General features: G+C 44.6%; 1 protein-coding gene across 2 annotated transcripts; it reads left to right on the top strand.

The window, feature by feature from the left end:
- Positions 1–1,080: 1,080 nt before the first annotated feature.
- Positions 1,081–13,191, top strand: LOC135897778 (uncharacterized). 2 transcript variants are annotated; one of them, XM_065426487.2, is made up of 5 exons: positions 1,081–1,234; positions 1,674–1,864; positions 9,555–9,814; positions 10,257–10,403; positions 12,624–13,191. In XM_065426487.2, the coding sequence occupies exons 2-5, from the start codon at positions 1,816–1,818 to the stop codon at positions 12,810–12,812; spliced, it is 645 nt and encodes a 214-aa protein (XP_065282559.1). In that variant the 5' UTR covers positions 1,081–1,234; positions 1,674–1,815; the 3' UTR covers positions 12,813–13,191. The 2 variants fall into 2 exon arrangements, with proteins under 2 accessions (XP_065282559.1, XP_065282560.1); XM_065426488.1 differs by lacking the exons at positions 1,081–1,234; positions 1,674–1,864 and adding an exon at positions 7,437–7,656.
- The last annotated feature ends 5,635 nt before the right edge of the window (positions 13,192–18,826 follow it).

The following is an 18,826-nucleotide window of genomic DNA, read 5'->3' as shown; positions in this document are numbered from 1 at the left end:
TCAGCTGAGCGCTGAGTCCATGAGCAAGCCACGTAGCGCTACGAAAACGAAGGGCAGAGCTACAGATCACGCACATCGGTACTGGTTTTGCCATCTGTGATCACAAGGAGAAACGACGAGAGAGAGTTGGTGCTCTTGGCTTCTCTAGATGGCGCTGCCAGAAATAATTTGACGGCTGAAATATTCATGTTACTGGCGTAGCCTCACCTTCAGGATTCCTTTTTTACGTCTTCAATAGCTTTTCAAGCGGCATTTTCAGCCGTTTGGTTGGGGCTGTGCCAAGATTAATAAGGAATCATGACGCGGGGTTTCATGGCCGCACACAAATTGCAAGCCTGTTTCAGTGCTATGACATAGAAAACTAGCACTCAAACGCCGTGCGAAAGGCCGGCAATTGCATGGTCAAAGAGGCGCAATGCCTGATTACGATAAGCATACCACGTGCTCAGCGATTCTCCTTAGCATGGCAGTTGCGTTAGTTCAAGCAGTGCTGTTTTGAGTTTGTTGTTTATTCACCAATTCATGGTACATGGATAGGAAATAATTTGCGGCTCATAAGGTATAGCAAGTGTCGTACAGTTGAAGATGGTAAATGAAAAGTACGCTGTTAAGACTAATGTATGAAAGAAAAAAAAGACACAAAACGAAACTCGTGCGGAGCAAATATTTCACGGCGCGAGAAAAAAACCGTTGTAACGGTACGCACGGAAACCGAAAACAGGTCGTCGGTTTAACAGAACAGCATTCTTTTGAGATTAGAAAAATCAACGGCCACAGCTGACTATCGTTTAGACTCGGGGAAAAAAAAGGAAGGAAAAAAAAAAGAGAGAGAGAAGAGGACTGCCAAGCGCGAGTGTCGCAACGAAGCAACAAAGGATGCCGCGGAGCAAGTTTTCTGCCTTGAAGCTGAAGCCGGTGGGAAGAACAGCGTTTGAGCGTCATGAGCACACAATAGACGCAGGTTTATTTTTCACACTGTACGTAGTGAACCGTGTAATAAGATTCGCTACGGCTGCAGCACATTTACGCCTTCAAATACGTGTATATCGAGCTCTCCAAGGCGCCGCAATTTCAAAGCCGCACATGCCCCGGAGACAATGGGTATTCCCTGCAATAAAGCGAGCGATGAATAGCCGCGCGTGCGCGAGGTGCTGTGGCGATATTACGAGCAAGTTTGGAGCTGCGATGACAGGCGTTGCTCAGATATTGCGAAATGTACTGTGCTCGTGCCAAGGTAAGACCTGACACCAGACGAATGAAACTATAGTGCGTTATGCGTTATTCTTAATGCGACCACGACGGTTTCGTGGTGAAGTCTGAAGCTCGTTTAACTTGAGTCCCCCCATTTATGCCAAGAGAATTCTAGCGCTTCTGCAACCGATCAAATATGCTAAAGATACCAACAGCGCGTGCTCTGCGTGGTGCCATGTACTATACGTACTCTGTATACGTGCACTGTACCCCCCGTGTCCACGCTGCATGTTGTCTCGCTGTCTTCACACTCCACGGCTAAGGAAAGAAAACAAACGCTTACGCTGGTGTGTGTATCGCGACGTCCTTGACGGCAATTCTGCGATCTATATCAGATTTCTTCGAAAGCCGCGTGGCGAAGCAAATGAAGGGATAACACAATGGGCGACCTGCAATTACAAAACGTTCTTGTCGTTTCGTAGGGCCCACACGAGACATCCTGTAACGACGTCCGGGAAACGGAAGAGGCGCATGTGCCAACACCTTTTTTATGGGGGAGGACCTTCCTGCGGCTTGTGCGCACACTCCTCAGTGTGAAGAAAGTGAGACTCGGCTCTAGGCACGATGATGCTTCTGCTGCTGCTCCTCGGGGGAGTGTCGTCGCTCGTGGCAGGTAAGTCCTTTCAGTTATTGAAGTACGGGCCATGCGGCGCCGAATACTAGGCTTTACGCCCGTTCGAATGTTGCACGCCGACATTACTTCGCTTCGATTTTCACCTGTGGATGGCACACGCTTCAACCGCGGAGTATGAACGCACTGCAAGTGATGAAGCGGCCAGCAGGGTTGATTTCGGCTGGTCGCGTTTATTTTGTTTGCTGTTATGCGACGTTTGTGCGTGAAGATGCGTGATGGTGCAGCACTACCTTGGACAGCACGACGAAGACGGTGTTTGCGAAAACTAGGCGTGAGCTGTGTCGCCCAGCAGCACCACAAACTTAGTGGGCGGCACATTTTTTTTCTCGTGAACAGGTGCACTGTCTTCCTCTGTGACAGCTAGACCAAGATATCACTAAAGAAGGCTCACTACGTCGCAAAATTTTTTAAAACACGCATATAAATTTTAATTGTGTTTGCCTTAGCCAACGTATAACGGTTATAAACACAGTAACGAATTGTGACCTGGCGTTAAGGTTGCCTTGCATGCAGGTTGTCGTGGGCATGAACAAGTGTTACTGTTTGTTTGTCGAAACTTTCATACAATTTAGGGGAGGAAAAATACGAGTAAAGAATAGTGGAAGGAGAGTTCGCAACTTACCGTGTGCTCTGTAACTGGCAACGAATGATTTCGCGGTAAACAAGGCCGTCTAGAGCGGAGCTGGGTATTTTGAAGTTAGTTCAGGCACGCCCAGTGACCATTCTTGATTTTTATGAAAAAAATTATTTTGCTGCCTGAATGCCAAGGAAGACAAAATCAATCTCAGATTTACTAGAAAAAAATATTTCTATCGTAAAAAATTATATAAGTGCTCGCTCAGTCAGAAGCGTTTTTTTGTTGACTTTGGCGAATCCCAAATTTCATTAGCTCCCTAAGAAAAAGTGTAGCTACGGCTTTAAATGTTTTGTTATAGACTATGGGTCAACAGCGTTCATTCTATTTAACCACCACGGAATATTATTGCTATGTTATTGAGAGGAATTTGCGACACATTGTTCAATACGCCAGACATTTTCCTCCTCATCTATGAAGAGCTGGCTTTCAAATTTTGTCATCCTACTGACATGAAATTTATTGAGATTTGAAGTAAATACGTTTCCCTCGTCTCACCAAAAATTCACGAGAATCGCTAGCTTTTAGGCGTCGTGGCAAATTAGCAATCTCTTAAGGAAATATTGAAACGAAAAAGGCCATGTTCGATTTTTGCAACCCCTCAACTGCCAATGACGACGTAACTCTTCATCACAACGAGCGTTCTTTGGTGCCGATGACCAGTTAACTCGTCGCGAAGGTTCCACAATTTTTTCACATGTGTATATGGACAGTTTCTTTTTGGTAATTTTGACAAATAAATATTACCCAATAACTATGCTTTTTTTTTCTCAATAACACCAGTACAATCCAATAGGCATACCTGGTATCACCTTCTTGTATAAATAAGTGGTGCGATATATGTAGGTCTGATAAAAATTCCGCTCTTTAGACTTTTTTCTTAATTTGTCATGGCAGATAAGGGATAAAATATTTTCCCAAGTACTTGAACTAATGTAATTTAGAAAAAAAAACATCTTGCAATTTTGCAAGTTGCAGAGTGGAGAGGATGCAAGAACATTTGAGTAGCCGAACGCATTCCCTCATTCATGAAGTTACGGTCTTGCGTCCAGCGAAAAATTTTTCTCGCATCTTCTCCACTCCGTTTCTCATGAACCGCGCGCCGAATGTGGGCTTAAAGACGTTTTATCACTAGTAACTGCTTCAAAGCATCTGACAATGCCAGAGCTGGGCCCATGCACAGAGTTTGTGGTTCCTGTCCAGGGATGCACCGAGTGATTTCATCCACAATTTTACGTTTTGTCAATCCTTGCTTTCCGAACCATCCTGGGGCTTTATCGTGTCGTAAAAGACAGGCACCTGCAATGAAGAGCACGCACGGACCCCACAATGTCGCAGTTGTGGCACTGCTGATTCGGTCACGTTTTTCGCTTTGTAATTCCCAAACAAAACAAATATTGCTAGACGTTTTTTTAGATTACATTATTTCGAGTCAATAATATTAATTTGGGAATTTGTAAGGAAACTCCAAGGCGGCTTTCTTTGTGTAAAACACCTAATCGATTCTTATGGTGTGTGAATGCGAGAGCACTACTTGTCCCTGAGTGTGTCGCTCAATTATGTCGCTCAGTTTAGTGCTGCTGGGTTATGTATCCGAGTGCGCTGTTGCTGCTTGTGAGGCCGCAATAACGCAAGACACCGCCCGCCAGGTGTAGCCCAACCACGTGCACAGGCTCGAAGATATTCATCACTGGTCGTCAGTCGCAATGGTGGAGGAGAGGTTAGCGCGCTTGAGGTTAGAGCAGTGACGGTAGGGCAGATGATCGAATCCACACCGTGCCCACTTTTCTTTTCACTTTGATGAAGATGACGTAATTTGTGTGCGTATTTCTGCCACGGCTTTCTCATGACGGCGGGGTCGCACAACAAGCAAAGTAACGCTCTCTCACCAAAAAACAAAATAAAAATATAAAAAATAAAAATAAAAAAACCGCTGTCATACTTACGTGCCTAAACTTATGAGCGCTTCTCGGGGATCTTAGTGTCTACGAGGGAAAAGATATTTGCCTCAAATTTTTATGGAATTTATGGCGATATGCTGACGAAATTTGAAAACCTCTTTATTCAAATGTGAAGAGAAAAAAAAAATATCGGGGCTCTGGCCAATATTGTGCAACGTTCCGTTCTTGCGATTTTCTTTTTCCCAGCTCATAGCAATAATCTCGGTCGTAATTAGTTACAGTTAATGATATTTACTTACAGTCTATCACTAAATATTGCTAACAACGTAAGCACAACCCTTTTTTCGGGAGCTAACCAAAATGCCGTTTCGGCAAAATCCGCAAAAAGTGCTTTTGACTGACCGGGCGCTTCTATATATTTTTTTAGCGAAGACAAAAGATTGATTTTGTTCTCCTTGGCACTGAGACGGTAAAAAAGGAATCTTTTCATCAAAATTTAAAATGCTCACATGACATGCTCTGTCGAACTTCTCTGAACACACCCAGCTAGGAAATTTATGAATTGTTTGCGTTTACTCAGCAATACAGTGAAAGCTCGTTAATTCGAACTTCAATAATTCGAATTTATGGATAATTCGAACTGTACGATTTGGTCCGGCCAAGCTCCACAGAAGTCTATGTATAAAAAAGTCCGTTAATTCGAACGCGAGAAGGTTCCCTCACGGATAATTCGAACTACGCTCGCCTGGCACACGGCCAGAGAAACGTGCCTACTGCCTACACACAAGGCTGTATTGCCTCCGAAAAGGGGAGAACGGCGAGAGAAGGCAAAATCGGAAAAAATCTAACCGACGCGGGGTCAACCAGAAGGCAGCGGCGGCTGCCGCCTCTCCGTTCTACGTAACCTCCGAGACTTCTTGCCCGTTGCGAATCTCGGAGACTTTGCAAATCTTGTACAGCTCCTAATGTTGTGCGGAGATGGCACGGCAAGCGCCGAAACACAGCGAATCAAGTACGTCGCAGCTGCGCTTGCAATCAAGAACGAACGAATCAGGGCCTTCGCCACCTTCACATGTTCGGCGTCTTTGTCTCGGCAGTCTTCATCGGTTGTGTACAGTCGCGGTCAAAAATACGCGGCCCACGGCTCCAGTCGGCGGAGCGGCCGCGAGCCGCACCGCGGCGCTCGCGTCGGCGCTGCGAGAGTTTGCGCTCTGACGACAGGTATCTCCCTTGCTATCTCGAAACAGCTGAACGATGCACTTGAACTTTATCAACCGTGTTACGTATCCGCCCGAGAGCGAGGGAGATACCTGTCGTCAGAGCGCAAACTCTCGCAGCGCCGACGCGAGCGCCGCGGTGCGGCTCGCGGCCGCTCCGCCGACTGGAGCCGTGGGCCGCGTATTTTTGACCGCGACTGTACCTCTGTTTTCAGCTTAGGAGGTATCGGCCGTCGCGATTCATTGTGATGGTGTTAAGCCTCGGCTAACGTTCGTTTCGGTGGACATCGGTGGTGTGGCACAGTCGGACCCAGAGCTTCGACTTAAAGATGGCGTGTGCCCGCGGCGCACGCCATCACTTTCTGACTCGCCAAATTTCTGACATTCCCTACTGCTTCCAAATCGCAGTGTACTGTTGCTCTCCTTCACTTTCGTTAGTTCGAACTTTCGTTAATTCGAACTGAAGCGGCTTCCCCTTGCGGTTCGAATTAACGAGCTTTTACTGTACTTCCTTTCACTCTCTATCTTTTTTACAGATATGTTTCTCTGCCGTTTACTTTCGACATTTTTCCTGAACCACTTTCTTATTCTTTCTGTGCTCCTTTTCGCGTGAACATCATTCACCAGGGACGCAATGTTTCTGTGTTGCCCGTTCTCCTTGTGGAAGGTAGGCTACTAATTCAATAGCCACAATGCTAAAATGTATATTATGAACAAAAACAACAAAGCGTTCTTCAACGTACCTGCATTTTTAGCGTGTAGACCACTTCCCAATATCGCATCAAAGGTGAATTGTTCACTGGTGCACGATGTCGATGTAAGCGCACGTGTTCAAAGGGCAACTACGGCAATTTGTCGATGTCCACTGATCTTAACGAAACTTTGAATATACGTTCTCTTTTACACTCTGATTATCTGTGTCAAACAATATGGCTGCAAGTCATTAATTTTTCTTGAAAATGAATTTTAAAGATAGATTGCGTTCCCGAATCATATGAGTCGGGAACGCAATCAATCTTTAAAATCTTTAAAAAGTAATATGACTTTTTACTGGCCACTCAGTGTTTGTGACGTCTGAGACTGCAGCCACTTGCTGAAATCGTAGCCGAAATCGCCGCTGTCTAGTTCGGAAAATCTGTCAAAGATCGCTGTGTCGTCAGGAGACATGATCAGCTTCGCTTTTTTGGCGTTAGCGTCACGTGTGCTGCGTGTTTACGTTATGGTAGTGTTGGATCTGACGTCAGCGACTCGTCGTAACTTCCCACGAAGCCGCTATCCGTTTCGGTTTCGGTATCTCGTCTATCGGTTATTTAAAATTCTTGATGAATTTCTAAGCAAATTGAAGCACCCTACCGGTGACAGGACTGAGAATGCCATTTGAGAATGGAAATATACTAAGATGGTTAAAAAAAGAACCCGGAGTTGCCCTTTAACTAACAGTAAACGATGGTGAACGGTATTGAAACCAACGAGTTTTTGGAAGGACTCTCAGTACTTGGTACAAATACCAAAACTAGCCTGTAAAGCGCGTGTTTTGTATGTGATCTCATCAGAAAATGCGGTATCAGTGAATGTGCGGCACACATTTTTTGCTATTTTATATGTCAGACAGCAGGTGTTCTTGAGCTTTGTGCGCAGGGCCTTTGTTAAGGCCAACAAAGCCTCTGCGCACATAGATGCAGCTGGTTCGAGCCCTCTTGACGACCTCAAAGGTCCGGAGAGGTGCGAGCTGATATATCCTTGCCACGCACAGTTTTCTTTTTTCGCCAGAAGGTGCGAGATGAGCGATACGACACAGGCCTGAATTAGCTGGATTGCGTAATGATTTCGCTGCCTTTTACATGGAGTACTTGCACAAGGCAAGCTTAGGCCCAATATACCCACAATTTCGGTATGCATTCTGTAGGGCCTCAATGGCATAATACATATAACGCCGCAAAAAGGTAGCCCTATGGCATGTCGTGTGAAACGCACTAATGGAAATAACTATCACAAGGGATGCGTCTACGGCTATAAAAGGTGTGTCTGTTTTTTTAGAATATACAGAATGTTCAAAAATTGCCAGTTGCAAATAACATAATTATAGTCCTTGAGCTGGTTTGCTCCAAGCGGCAGACATTACTTGCACGATAAATCGAAATATATAGTTGACTAATTAACAAAAATTGACTTATTATTTTTAATGAATTACTTTATGGCCAATATTGCTTCTTATGATATTGAGCCGGTCAGTTCGCGAGGTGTATCCAATTGTAACGAATTTTCAGGTTGGCCATGGTTTCGATATACTCATTCCCAAAGTGTGCGACGAAATACTTGGGCACTCCAGTTATTTTTAGCTTCAATGCACCAGCCGGCGTTCTGATAAAAAAAGAAAAGTGACACAGCATTTCATTGTAACCGCATCGTTTGATGGCGCATATCTCGAAATTAATGACTTTAAAACCACGATATGATTATGAGGCATGCCTTAGGGGGGGGGGGGGGAGGAGGCTCCGGGTTAACTTTAACCACCTGAGTCTTTCTTTATTGAAATGAAAATAAAAGAAAGAAACGTAGTCACCTTATAATGGTGACGGCTACTCTTTTTCTCATAGCCGAAACAGCAATATAAAAAAATATGTAGGAAAATGAAATCACTTCCATACGGTCAGAAACCCACAGCGCAGTCCTATACGCCCATGAACATAACGGTATAAAATAGTCAAATGCAAGTTGCACCACCATGAGTTCGTAAACAAAGTCACAAACACACACAAATGGCCGTGATGTAGACTTCGATGAGCATATAAACAGATGAGGATTTACATAGTGCTAAAATAATTCACGCACAAAAAGATGTATAACACGTAATATAGAAGCACTAATAATTACAAATAATGGAATAATGTTATACTGACATCGTGTGATTATTCAGTGCGATACCTAGTATTTGTTAAGGATGACTGTGTCTTCGTAAAAATGTTCAAGTGCGTTCAATGATTTTCGCTGTGCTATTTTCGCTGGCCATTGGCCCAGCAATTTTGAGAGTGAGAAAGGCCGGTGAGGATCAATGGAGTGTAGCTCTTGTCCTTGCTGCCGTCTTTGCATCGCGTATATAGGGCATTCGAGGAGTAGATGGCAAACATCCTCATCGTCGTGGCCACAGGAGCAAGCCGAGGAAGGAGCCCGTTTTATGCGCTGTAGGAAATGTTTGGTGTATGCTGCCCTAAGGCGCAATCGATGAATTGGTGTCTCGGTACCTTTAGAAAGTTGCACAACCAGCTGGTATTTGAGTTGAGGGTCCACTTCGTAAAGGATTATTTAACGTGCACCCAATGCACGGTACGCGGGCATTTTTGGATTTTGCCCCTATGGAAATGTGGATATCTTGAAACCCGTTCCATCCTCACAATTCGTTCAAAGTGGATATGTCTTGCAAAGGCACTGGCTACATTTCGTAAATTGTAATGTGTGCCGTAAAGTAATTAATTTAAATGTTAATATCTTTTAATTCGTTGATTATGTATATATGTTTCTCGCGCAACTACTGCCCGCCTTTTTGAGTAATCCAGCTCAAGGACTAGAATTTTGTTATCTGCTACAGATAATTTTGAAAAGTACTGTATAGGTTAAAAAAAAGCACCCAACACTAAACAATTTTGGAAGAACACGAAAAGAAGCTATAAACTTAACTAATTTTGTTGTTCCTTTTTCTTTCTTCGTGCATGCTTTGTATGCTAAGAGGCTTATCCAATCCAATCTGTTTCACTAAATTTCGCGTACGATGTTTGTTTGCTTGCTTACTTGCTGGTTATCTGTTAACTCTCTATACTGCCATCATTCTGAACCAATTTCCAGCTCCTAAAACTCGAAAATGGTACATTTAAACTGTAGCTCGGTCAGTCGCACTAATTCTCAATCTTGTCTCTTTAAAGCGCAAGGGGAGAGCGAGGATCTCACAGCCGGCGGGAACGAAATCATTGACGGCCTCTTGCGAGAGGCAAGGGACAGCGACTCTATACAGAAGAAGATAAACCCTGTGATTATCAAGCACGTGGACCTCGACGACCGCAGGGGTCACGTCGAGAATATATCTATATATGGTCTCTCTACCCTCGCTCGCCATCGTGACGTTAACATCACTTTCAATGATGCGCACTTGGTAACCATCACAGGCCAACTGCGGGCAGATGACGTGAGTCCTGCTTGTCACGTCACACACACACACACACACACACACACACACACACACACACACACACACACACACACACACGCACGCACGCACACACACACACACACACACACACACGCACGCACGCACGCACGCACGCACGCACGCACGCACACACGCACACACACGCACACACACACGCACACGCACACGCACACGCACACGCACACGCACACGCACACGCACGCACGCACGCACGCACGCACAGACAGACAGACAGACAGACAGACAGACAGACAGACAGACAGACAGACAGACACACACACACACACGTATGCGCACACGCACACAGACACGCTTGTGCGTGTGTGTGCGCGCACCAATGGTGGAGCGGGTTGGTGTATATAAGGTGCTGTCGGTAAGTTACTGTAGCATCTATGCTGCCTTTTTCTTCCACGTGCAGCTGCACTTGACCGGTCGATACCTCTACCGGCCGTCACGTTTCTTCAGACTTCGTGGAAGCATTGGTGCCACTCTCAACTACTTTGTCGTCCTAATCGGAATTGAAGTCAACACCGAACAGAACAGAGCCAACGTCACCACATTTAAGGTGAGCAAGCAAGCAAATATACTGCACGTTATCGAGCGAACAAAAACGAAAGAAAGGACCCGATGCCTGCGCTTTCTTGGTGTCGTGCCACTGATGTTATCGAGATCAAATTAGCACACGGAAGCGTATATTGTATCCCACTTTGCGACAAAAAACAGGGGTGTCGAGAGGGCTAGCACTCCAGGTTTGTGGTTTGAAGTTTAGAGGCTTCATCACAGAACGTGATCGACACTACAATTAAAGTTGCCTTTCCTATTCCACGTATAGCCGCTGTCGCTCGTATAACCAAATACTCCAGCCACGCGAAATTGTGAACGTTTAGTGTTTCCCGGACACAGGGAACAGCTCAAGCACTTCCTATAGCGCTGCTACAGATGATGAAAAAGGGGGCTCTTAGTAAATATTTACAAAGCAACTAATTAACCCATACTTCAAGCTATGGGGCACGTCACAGATAATATAGCCCCCATTCTCTTTCCAATACAATATCACCAATATTACTGGCGCCTTTCGGTCTCTCGAGGCACCGGATAAGCTTTGCAAGCTTTTCGTACAGCGCCTCTAAACAGGTAGAAGACCAATGTTCCCCAATTTTCGTTTATGCCCTGATTAACACAGACACTTAAAATATTGCTCGCACATAACTCTTAACGCGTTCAAATTTCCCTCCAAATATAAACTCGGTGAGCGATGTTGTTTTTCCAGAAGACCGAGCAAACGCGCACATAAGGTTCTGGAGCACTTCCAGTCAGACCAGCTGCGCTGTCAAAACACTAAATTCGTGTTCCTCGGTTCACATTTTATTCTCGTTCGATACGCCGCTAGTCTAATAAACTCTGAAGTTTTTGTCGAAGCTGCTGTTACCTGCCCTCTCCGAGTCATGCACTCTCATTTAGTCGGGAGCCGCGCTAACTTGGCTGCATACGTTGCCGGGACACAGACAGCACTTGCGCACATTTACTATGCTTGGCCAGTTAGGTGTGAGCGGCTTGTGCCTTTCTACCAACCGCTTTGTTAGCCGTTCCTTTTACGAACGCAGTTTAACTCCTCGCCATCTTAAACCGACCATATTAGAAATCGCGCGCGTGCACAACGGCAACGATAAACTGCTCCAAGTTGTAACAAAGTAAAAGGCGGACATCTGATCAGCTGTAAAAATATGCAAAAAAGCTCAGGTGGGATGCGCAGCAGATAACTTCGCAGAATTACCCGTGTCACATGTTTCAAGCAACATTTGCAGTATTAATAAAACAAAGGAAATGAAAGGACGCTGCCAAAGTAATACAACGATTGCAGGCAGTTTCACTTATCGCCGTCAGAGCAGACACACACAGAAGAAGCATGTATAGAAAGCCAGGGAGCTCAACTAAATGCAGTTATGCTTAGCTTTCTTGCACGTGGGAAGGATGCATGGGGTTCAAAAGAGAAATGGAGGGTAAAGGCAGATCCCAGAGCAAATTTCATTTCGGAAGAAAAATTAATGCATTCCGACCAAGAGAAAAAGAAACTATAGTGATCTTGTCGAAAGAAACGAGAATACGCCAGAAAAAAAAGAAAGCAATAAAAAAGAAAGAAAGAGAGCAAAGAATAAAACATTGCATTTGAGAAGAATTTAGAAGACATTTTACCTGTATGTGGAAGCCTTCGTCATTTGCTTTTGTTTAGAGGTACGTTGGAATGTTTAGTTTAGCTACGTTAATAAATGACACTTCCGCAAAAACGAGAAAGGTAAGCCTTTTCGTCAACGGAAGCTTGAAAAGTCATAAAAGCCAGACAGCAAGCGAAAACTAGAGGTGGCAGGTGCTGACGCCACCTTGAAGTTCCTATACTAGCACAATGTGACGTCATGGATTTTGATAGCGTTTGCTCAGAAGTAATGAATAGCTAACCAGCAAAAAATATTTACATTGTATTCTATAGCAACCGGAGACCAGAACTAGTGAGTGTTCGGAAAGTTTTGCGAAGAAAGCACCATAAACTTGGGAAGATTTAATATTGTTGAGGGCCACCATTGATGTACAGCGCTGCTGCTTAGGTGAGCAATTTGTTTCTTTTCTGAATGGCGTACGTTCCTCTCCCCCCCCCCCTCTCTCTCTCTCTCTCTCTCTCTCTCTCTCTCTCTATATATATATATATATATATATATATATATATATATATATATATATATATATATATATACAATACCAACATAACCAACTTATTCACGTTTTTCTGCAGGTTGTTGAAATCGGAAGCATCAAGGTAACAAAGTTTACCGGAGCGTCGTTCGCTTTCAACTGGCTCGGGAAGTTTATCGTCAACAAGATACTGAACAGCCGAAGCTTCTCAATATCTGAACGACTAGAAGCAAGTGGCAAAAAAGCGCTGAACCGGCTGCTGGAGGACAAGGAAATTAGGTTGAGATGAAACGCGAGGGCGCCAATTTACTTCTCGTTTCGGTTTTAAACTCAACACTCGCCATGTTTTATGAGCAGTGTTGAAGGACCGTTGACTTGAGGCGGGGCTCTCGCATTAAATGTGTGTATATTATTAAGGCTTACTGCCGATACCGTCGATAATTCAAATGTGAATGGGTTCGGCAATGAAATGTACAGCGTCCGAGATCATCCAATAAAAAGAGATTCACGTTGTTGCGGGCGACAGCGAAGCAGTGCAAGTACACGAAGTGCAGTAATCAATTTCCACTCCGTCATCGTACCAGTGGAGGAGGTGAAGTGAGACAACCGAGACCGCGCACCACCCACAAAAGTGAAGTACGGGCAATAAAGTTACGTGGCTATATGTAGTCAATAGTAATAATGATAAAATTTGCGGATCCCACGCACTGTGGGAATCGATGTAAGCGAACCTTAGTATGCTGATTGCTTTGATTGACGATGATTAGTGGTGATGTTTGTGGTGAATGGTGTAGTTTATTCAGCGTTTAGTCCAGTACGAGAGTGGTGAGTTGGTGTTAAACATTACCTTGCGTGCACCACTGTTTATCTGCATAATTGATTGTTGCATTATCTGATTGTTTATAATCTCTGAGAGGGTTGGGCATTATCATTGCCCCACATGGCACATTGCATCGTGTCAGAAGTGTTAAACTTTCATCGAATGATGGAGCTGCACGTAATTCAATTAAATATGATAAAATTGTATGTATACATTGTATACATACGTACATTCAGAGTCTGCACCACGTTCCGCTGCGTAGCGAAAACGCTCTTGTTCCGCGCGACGCTTCTGTCGGGCCTGGATGCCCTGTACGCGTAGAACACGCTTTGGAGCCATTTTTCTGGCGCGTGTTGGCGCGCTCTTTCTGCATACGTGGCCAGCACTCTGTTGAGACGCCATCTCCAAGCGCTCTTTTCAGGCTATAGACGATTGTAATGTTTACACTATCACAGTCCAGCACGCGACCTCCACAACTCAGCGCCAGCATTTTTGTCGCATAGGAAAGCAAGCACAGCATGTGCCTTACGCGCAAACTAAGCGTTCCGTTCCGTGACGGCGCGGGCATGGATAGATAGAGGGATGGATGGATGAATGGATGCTATGAGCTTCCCCTTTGGAACAGGGTGCTGGGCTGCGGCACCAACCTTTGTTATTATATCGCATAATATCCTACCTACATGAGGGTGTCCGAGATTGTGAAATATGCCCTCCGGGATATAACGTTATCAAAAATGACCGCAGTAGCAGGGGTGGGGGCGTTGCCATCGTTCTGGAATGCAGCCTTAAATACGCGGTCCTTTACAAACCATTCGACATTGAAGCAATATGTTGCAAAATTCTTGGACGCCCTTGGAATATATCGCGCTACGGGAAGTACTGCCGCCAGTATTGATGCACTGAATAAGAAACTGCATGATTTACTCGTTCAGAACAAAAACATTATCATGGCGGGGGATTTCATTATTCCAGACGTTGAATGGATGAAATGGAAACGGGTACGCGAGACCGAGATGCAGCTCAGCAATTTTAAATACGTGCTTTTCACATGGACTTACACAGGTAGTACGGGTCTGCGGTAATAGCAAATCTGTTCTTGACCTTTTTTTCTTTTAAGTCATAGCATAGTATTGAGACACTATAGAGTTGACGTTCGGCCCGGGATCTCGGATCACTCGATTGCAAGATTGTCTTTAAATATAGGTTCATTTTCAAGGGCCCCTAGACTTGTTTCATATTACGGACAGTTTCATGAACCTGATGATACTTCAATAATAGATGAACTAGCCTTTTGTTTTGATAAGCTTGAAAAATTAAGTCAAGATGAATCTGCGCATATTGATGATTTGTGGTTAAACTTTAAGAGAACGGTTCACAAATGTGTAAGCCGCTATGTTTCTCTCAAACGTAAAACAAAACAAATGCACAGCCCATGGATTACCAGAGATATCGTACAACTGAAAAGAAAAGTGGCAAGGCGTAGGCCACTTTATAAGCGTAGACATGATTCCGCTCTCCATGATGACATGTCAAACTTAAGTAAACAGCTAAAATTAATGATGAAGGAATCCAGGTACAAGTACTATGGTGCCGCTATTAATACTCTTCTACGCGAATCACCCCAAAAGGTTTGGAGGCACTTGGCTCCAACTACGAAGGCAGTCACTAAAATAAGCACAGAACAGGGACTTATTGAGGATGAGGGTCATATAGCGGACGCCTTCAATAACTTTTTTGCTAGTGTCTTCACCAGTGATGATGGAAAGCCGTCAACATTTGAGGTACGCCAACAGCTACCAGTTGCAGACGAACTGCGGGTAACGTATGAAGGAGTATTAAACTTGCTGCTGAACCTAAATACAAAAAAATCTACAGGTCCTGAGGAGTTACCAGATTTGTTTTTAAAGAGGTATGCTGAATGGCCTGCTAAGTACCTCGTCATTATCTTCACGAAGTCACTATGGTCAGGAACACTTCCTGAAAAATGGAAAATGAGTAAAGTGATATCCGTATTTATATACGGTGACACCACGTCTACTGCCAATTACAGGCCCATTGCGCTAACGTCAGGCTGTTGTAAAGTGTTAGAACATATTGTTTCTAAGTACATTCGGCTGTTTTTCTCACAGAACAATATTCTTAGTAACTATCAACATGGGTTTTGCGAGGGCTCGTCAACCGTAACGCAATTACAAGAACATCCTCACGACTTCATAATGTTATCGATGGCAAGACACAAATAGATCTGATCATTCTCGACTTCAAAAAGGCCTTCGATAAGGTTAATCATAAAAAACTGTTAATTAAATTAAAGGCTGTTTTAGGAGAAACAGGTGTAGTCAAATGGGTGGAGGAATTCCTAACTGATCGTCGACATTTCATCAGTATTGATGAAAATAGGTACGGGGTTTGTGGCGTAAAATCAGGCGTGTCTCAAGGTTCAGTCCTTGGGCCTGTGTTGTTCCTGGTATACATTAACGACCTAATCGAAGAATCGGCCACAGTTACAGCGAGGTTATTCGCACATGACTGTGTCATATTTACAGATATCCTTGAATAACTTCTTTGAAAAAGTGCACGAATGGTGCGACACGGGGCAGATGTGTCTTAACCCAGCAAAGACTGTATGTATGACCGTCACACACAAACATGAACCTCTGTCATTCACATGCACTCTACAATGTGAACCACTTCATCGCCTAGCCAAGTACAAATATCTCGGAATTTTAATAACATCTGACCTTAGTTGGACACCACACATTAAAAAAGTAGTAGGAAAAGCCAATCAAAGAATAGGTTACATCCGACGTGTCCTTAAGCTCGCTTCTCCAGCCCCGAAACTGACTGCTTATAAAGTGCTCGTGCGCCCAATATTAGAATGTGCATGTGAAGTGTTGAATCCGTATTTGAAAGATTCACAGTCAACACTAGAGCAAGTCCAAAGACGTGCATTGCGGTTTATTTATTGCTGATACCGTCGGCAAGACGCCGTAACACCACTTTACGCGAGGGCAAACCTGCCCCTAATTAATGTCAGGAGGAAGGCAAAACAACTTAGCTTTTTCTATTTAATCATTAATGAGCTGTTACTTGTTGTTAAGTCTCGCTACATCAATGAATCTAAGACCCGCATAGTGCGAAATAAACACAGCAGACATGTTAAGGAAAATCCATTTCACAAGCACTGCTACAAATACTCATTCTTCCTTTCCACAGCGCGTGACTGGAATTGTCTCGCTGCAAACATTGTAAAGGCAGGGACTCGTAAGCGATTTTCCGCACTTGTGTCCGAATATTTTCAACAATAGGGCATATTGGAGGGCACGGCACACGCCTGAGGGACAGCATGGCTGAAAAGCTACTGCTCGTTTTGCAGGTGACGTCGTGGTTTTCGGGTACAGCGATTACTTGGGATGGATTGCCATCCTGCCTGCCGTATCATCTCGACAACGACATGCCATCGGATGCGACAACATGCAAGCCGCGTGGCCCGTCATTCCTACTTGGCCACATGGGGGACATCACGGATTTCCGATTCGTCGACAAGCTTCTTTCGAGAATTACGTCATCGGCGGAACTTCTACAAAGGCAGCACCTCGACACCCACGGCTTCAGAGGGCACGGCACACGCCTGAGGGACAGCATGGCTGAAAAGCTACTGCTCGTTTTGCAGGTGACGTCGTGGTTTTCGGGTACAGCGATCACTTGGGATGGATTGCCATCCTGCCTGCCGTATCATCTCGACAACGACATGCCATCGGATGCGACAACATGCAAGCCGCGTGGCCCGTCATTCCTACTTGGCCGCATGGGGGACATCACGGATTTCCGATTCGTCGACAAGCTTCTTTCGAGAATTACGTCATCGGCGGAACTTCTACAAAGGCAGCACCTCGACACCCACGGCTTCAGAGGGCACGGCACACGCCTGAGGGACAGCATGGCTGAAAAGCTACTGCTCGTTTTGCAGGTTGGTTCATGGCCTGATTCTATTTCCTATCGCAGTGACGATAGATTTCTCGTAGTTCTGCCGTGCCCTCGCAGATGTCGCGCCATTTTGGTTGACTGCTGGTCAGTGATGCTGTTGTTGTTGACATCGGGGGATATCGAGGAGAATCCAGGGCCCCTGACGGAAAAATATTTGAAGGCCATTCTAGACAACCAGGCAGAAACCGACCGAAAACTTAATTCAATTCAAGAACAAATTGGTGTTCTCTCAGCAAGGACAGAAAAGCTGTCAGATTACCTTGTGGTAATCCAGGAGATGACCACAACAATAGATAAGCTCGAGGATACTGTCAGGTAACAGGCCAAAAAATTAGTTGAGTTTGAAAACCGTGGGCGGCGTAACAACCTCTTAGTGTTTGGTGTCCCGGAAAAGGCGAACGAAACAGAGTCAGATCTCAGGGCAGCTGTTGTAGATAACATTTTTAAAAAAGAACTAGGTGTCCATGTCACCACAATAGAAAGAATTCACCGTATTGGAAGGAAGAAGCCAGAAAAACATAGACCTATCATAATGAAATTCTATGACAGCAGGGAAAAGGACAGTATTCTAAAGAATTGCAAGAAACTTAAGGGAAAATCTGTTCACGTCAGCAATGATTACGCAAAAGAAACTGCAGACGTTAGAAAGAAACTATGGGAATCTGCCATTGTAGAAAGTGACAACAAGGAAAAGGTGTCTCTGGTTCATGATAAGCTTAAGATTGATGACCGTCTATATGCCTGGGATCACAGTCGCAACGAGCGTATTCTTTGCCAAGAACGCCGTGATAAGGGCCGCCATAGCAATCGCAACGTGTCAGGGGAAGCTTGCAATGACAAGGAGGGCATGCCTTCCTGCAGTTCAAACACAGCATAGCTCAGAATCGTTTCGTTCAATGCTCGCAGTATTCTTAACAAGGTTACTGAATTAGAATGTCTGTTGCTATCTGAGCGACCGCACGTCGTTTGCATTACAGAAACATGGCTCAACAGTGCTATTTCTTGCGACTGTATTATCCCACCTGGCTACACAATGTTCAGGTGGGATCGGGACTCTCGTGGTGGTGGTGTGGCCATTATTGTTAAATCATCGCTGACAGCCTGTACGGTTATGTGTGACATGTCGGAATCGGTGTGGTGTAAAATCATGTTTTCTGGCATGTCGTATCTCATAGGAGTCGTCTATAGGCCGCCAACTACTTCACCCGATTTTCTAGATATGTTAAATACGTTTCTTTGCTCACATGTAAACAGGAACACCAGCCTAATAATGACTGGTGATTTTAACTTGCCACATATCGATTGGGAACTTATTTCGCCTGGAAATAAAGAAATTTATAGTGCCGAAAAATTATTGGATATCACATTTTTTCATAACTTAAGGCAAATAGTGAAAGAAAACACACGTATAACGTCCCAATCGCAGTCATTGCTCGACTTGGTGTTCCTTTCCCATAAAGTAGGCGATTATGAAATGGCAGTCACCGATGGTATAT

Source organism: Dermacentor albipictus, chromosome 1 (genome assembly GCF_038994185.2).
Source record: "Dermacentor albipictus isolate Rhodes 1998 colony chromosome 1, USDA_Dalb.pri_finalv2, whole genome shotgun sequence".
Taxonomy (NCBI): Eukaryota; Metazoa; Arthropoda; class Arachnida; order Ixodida; family Ixodidae; genus Dermacentor; species Dermacentor albipictus.
Note: the sequence above shows the minus strand (reverse complement) of the source record. Positions and strands in the feature narration are given on the sequence as shown.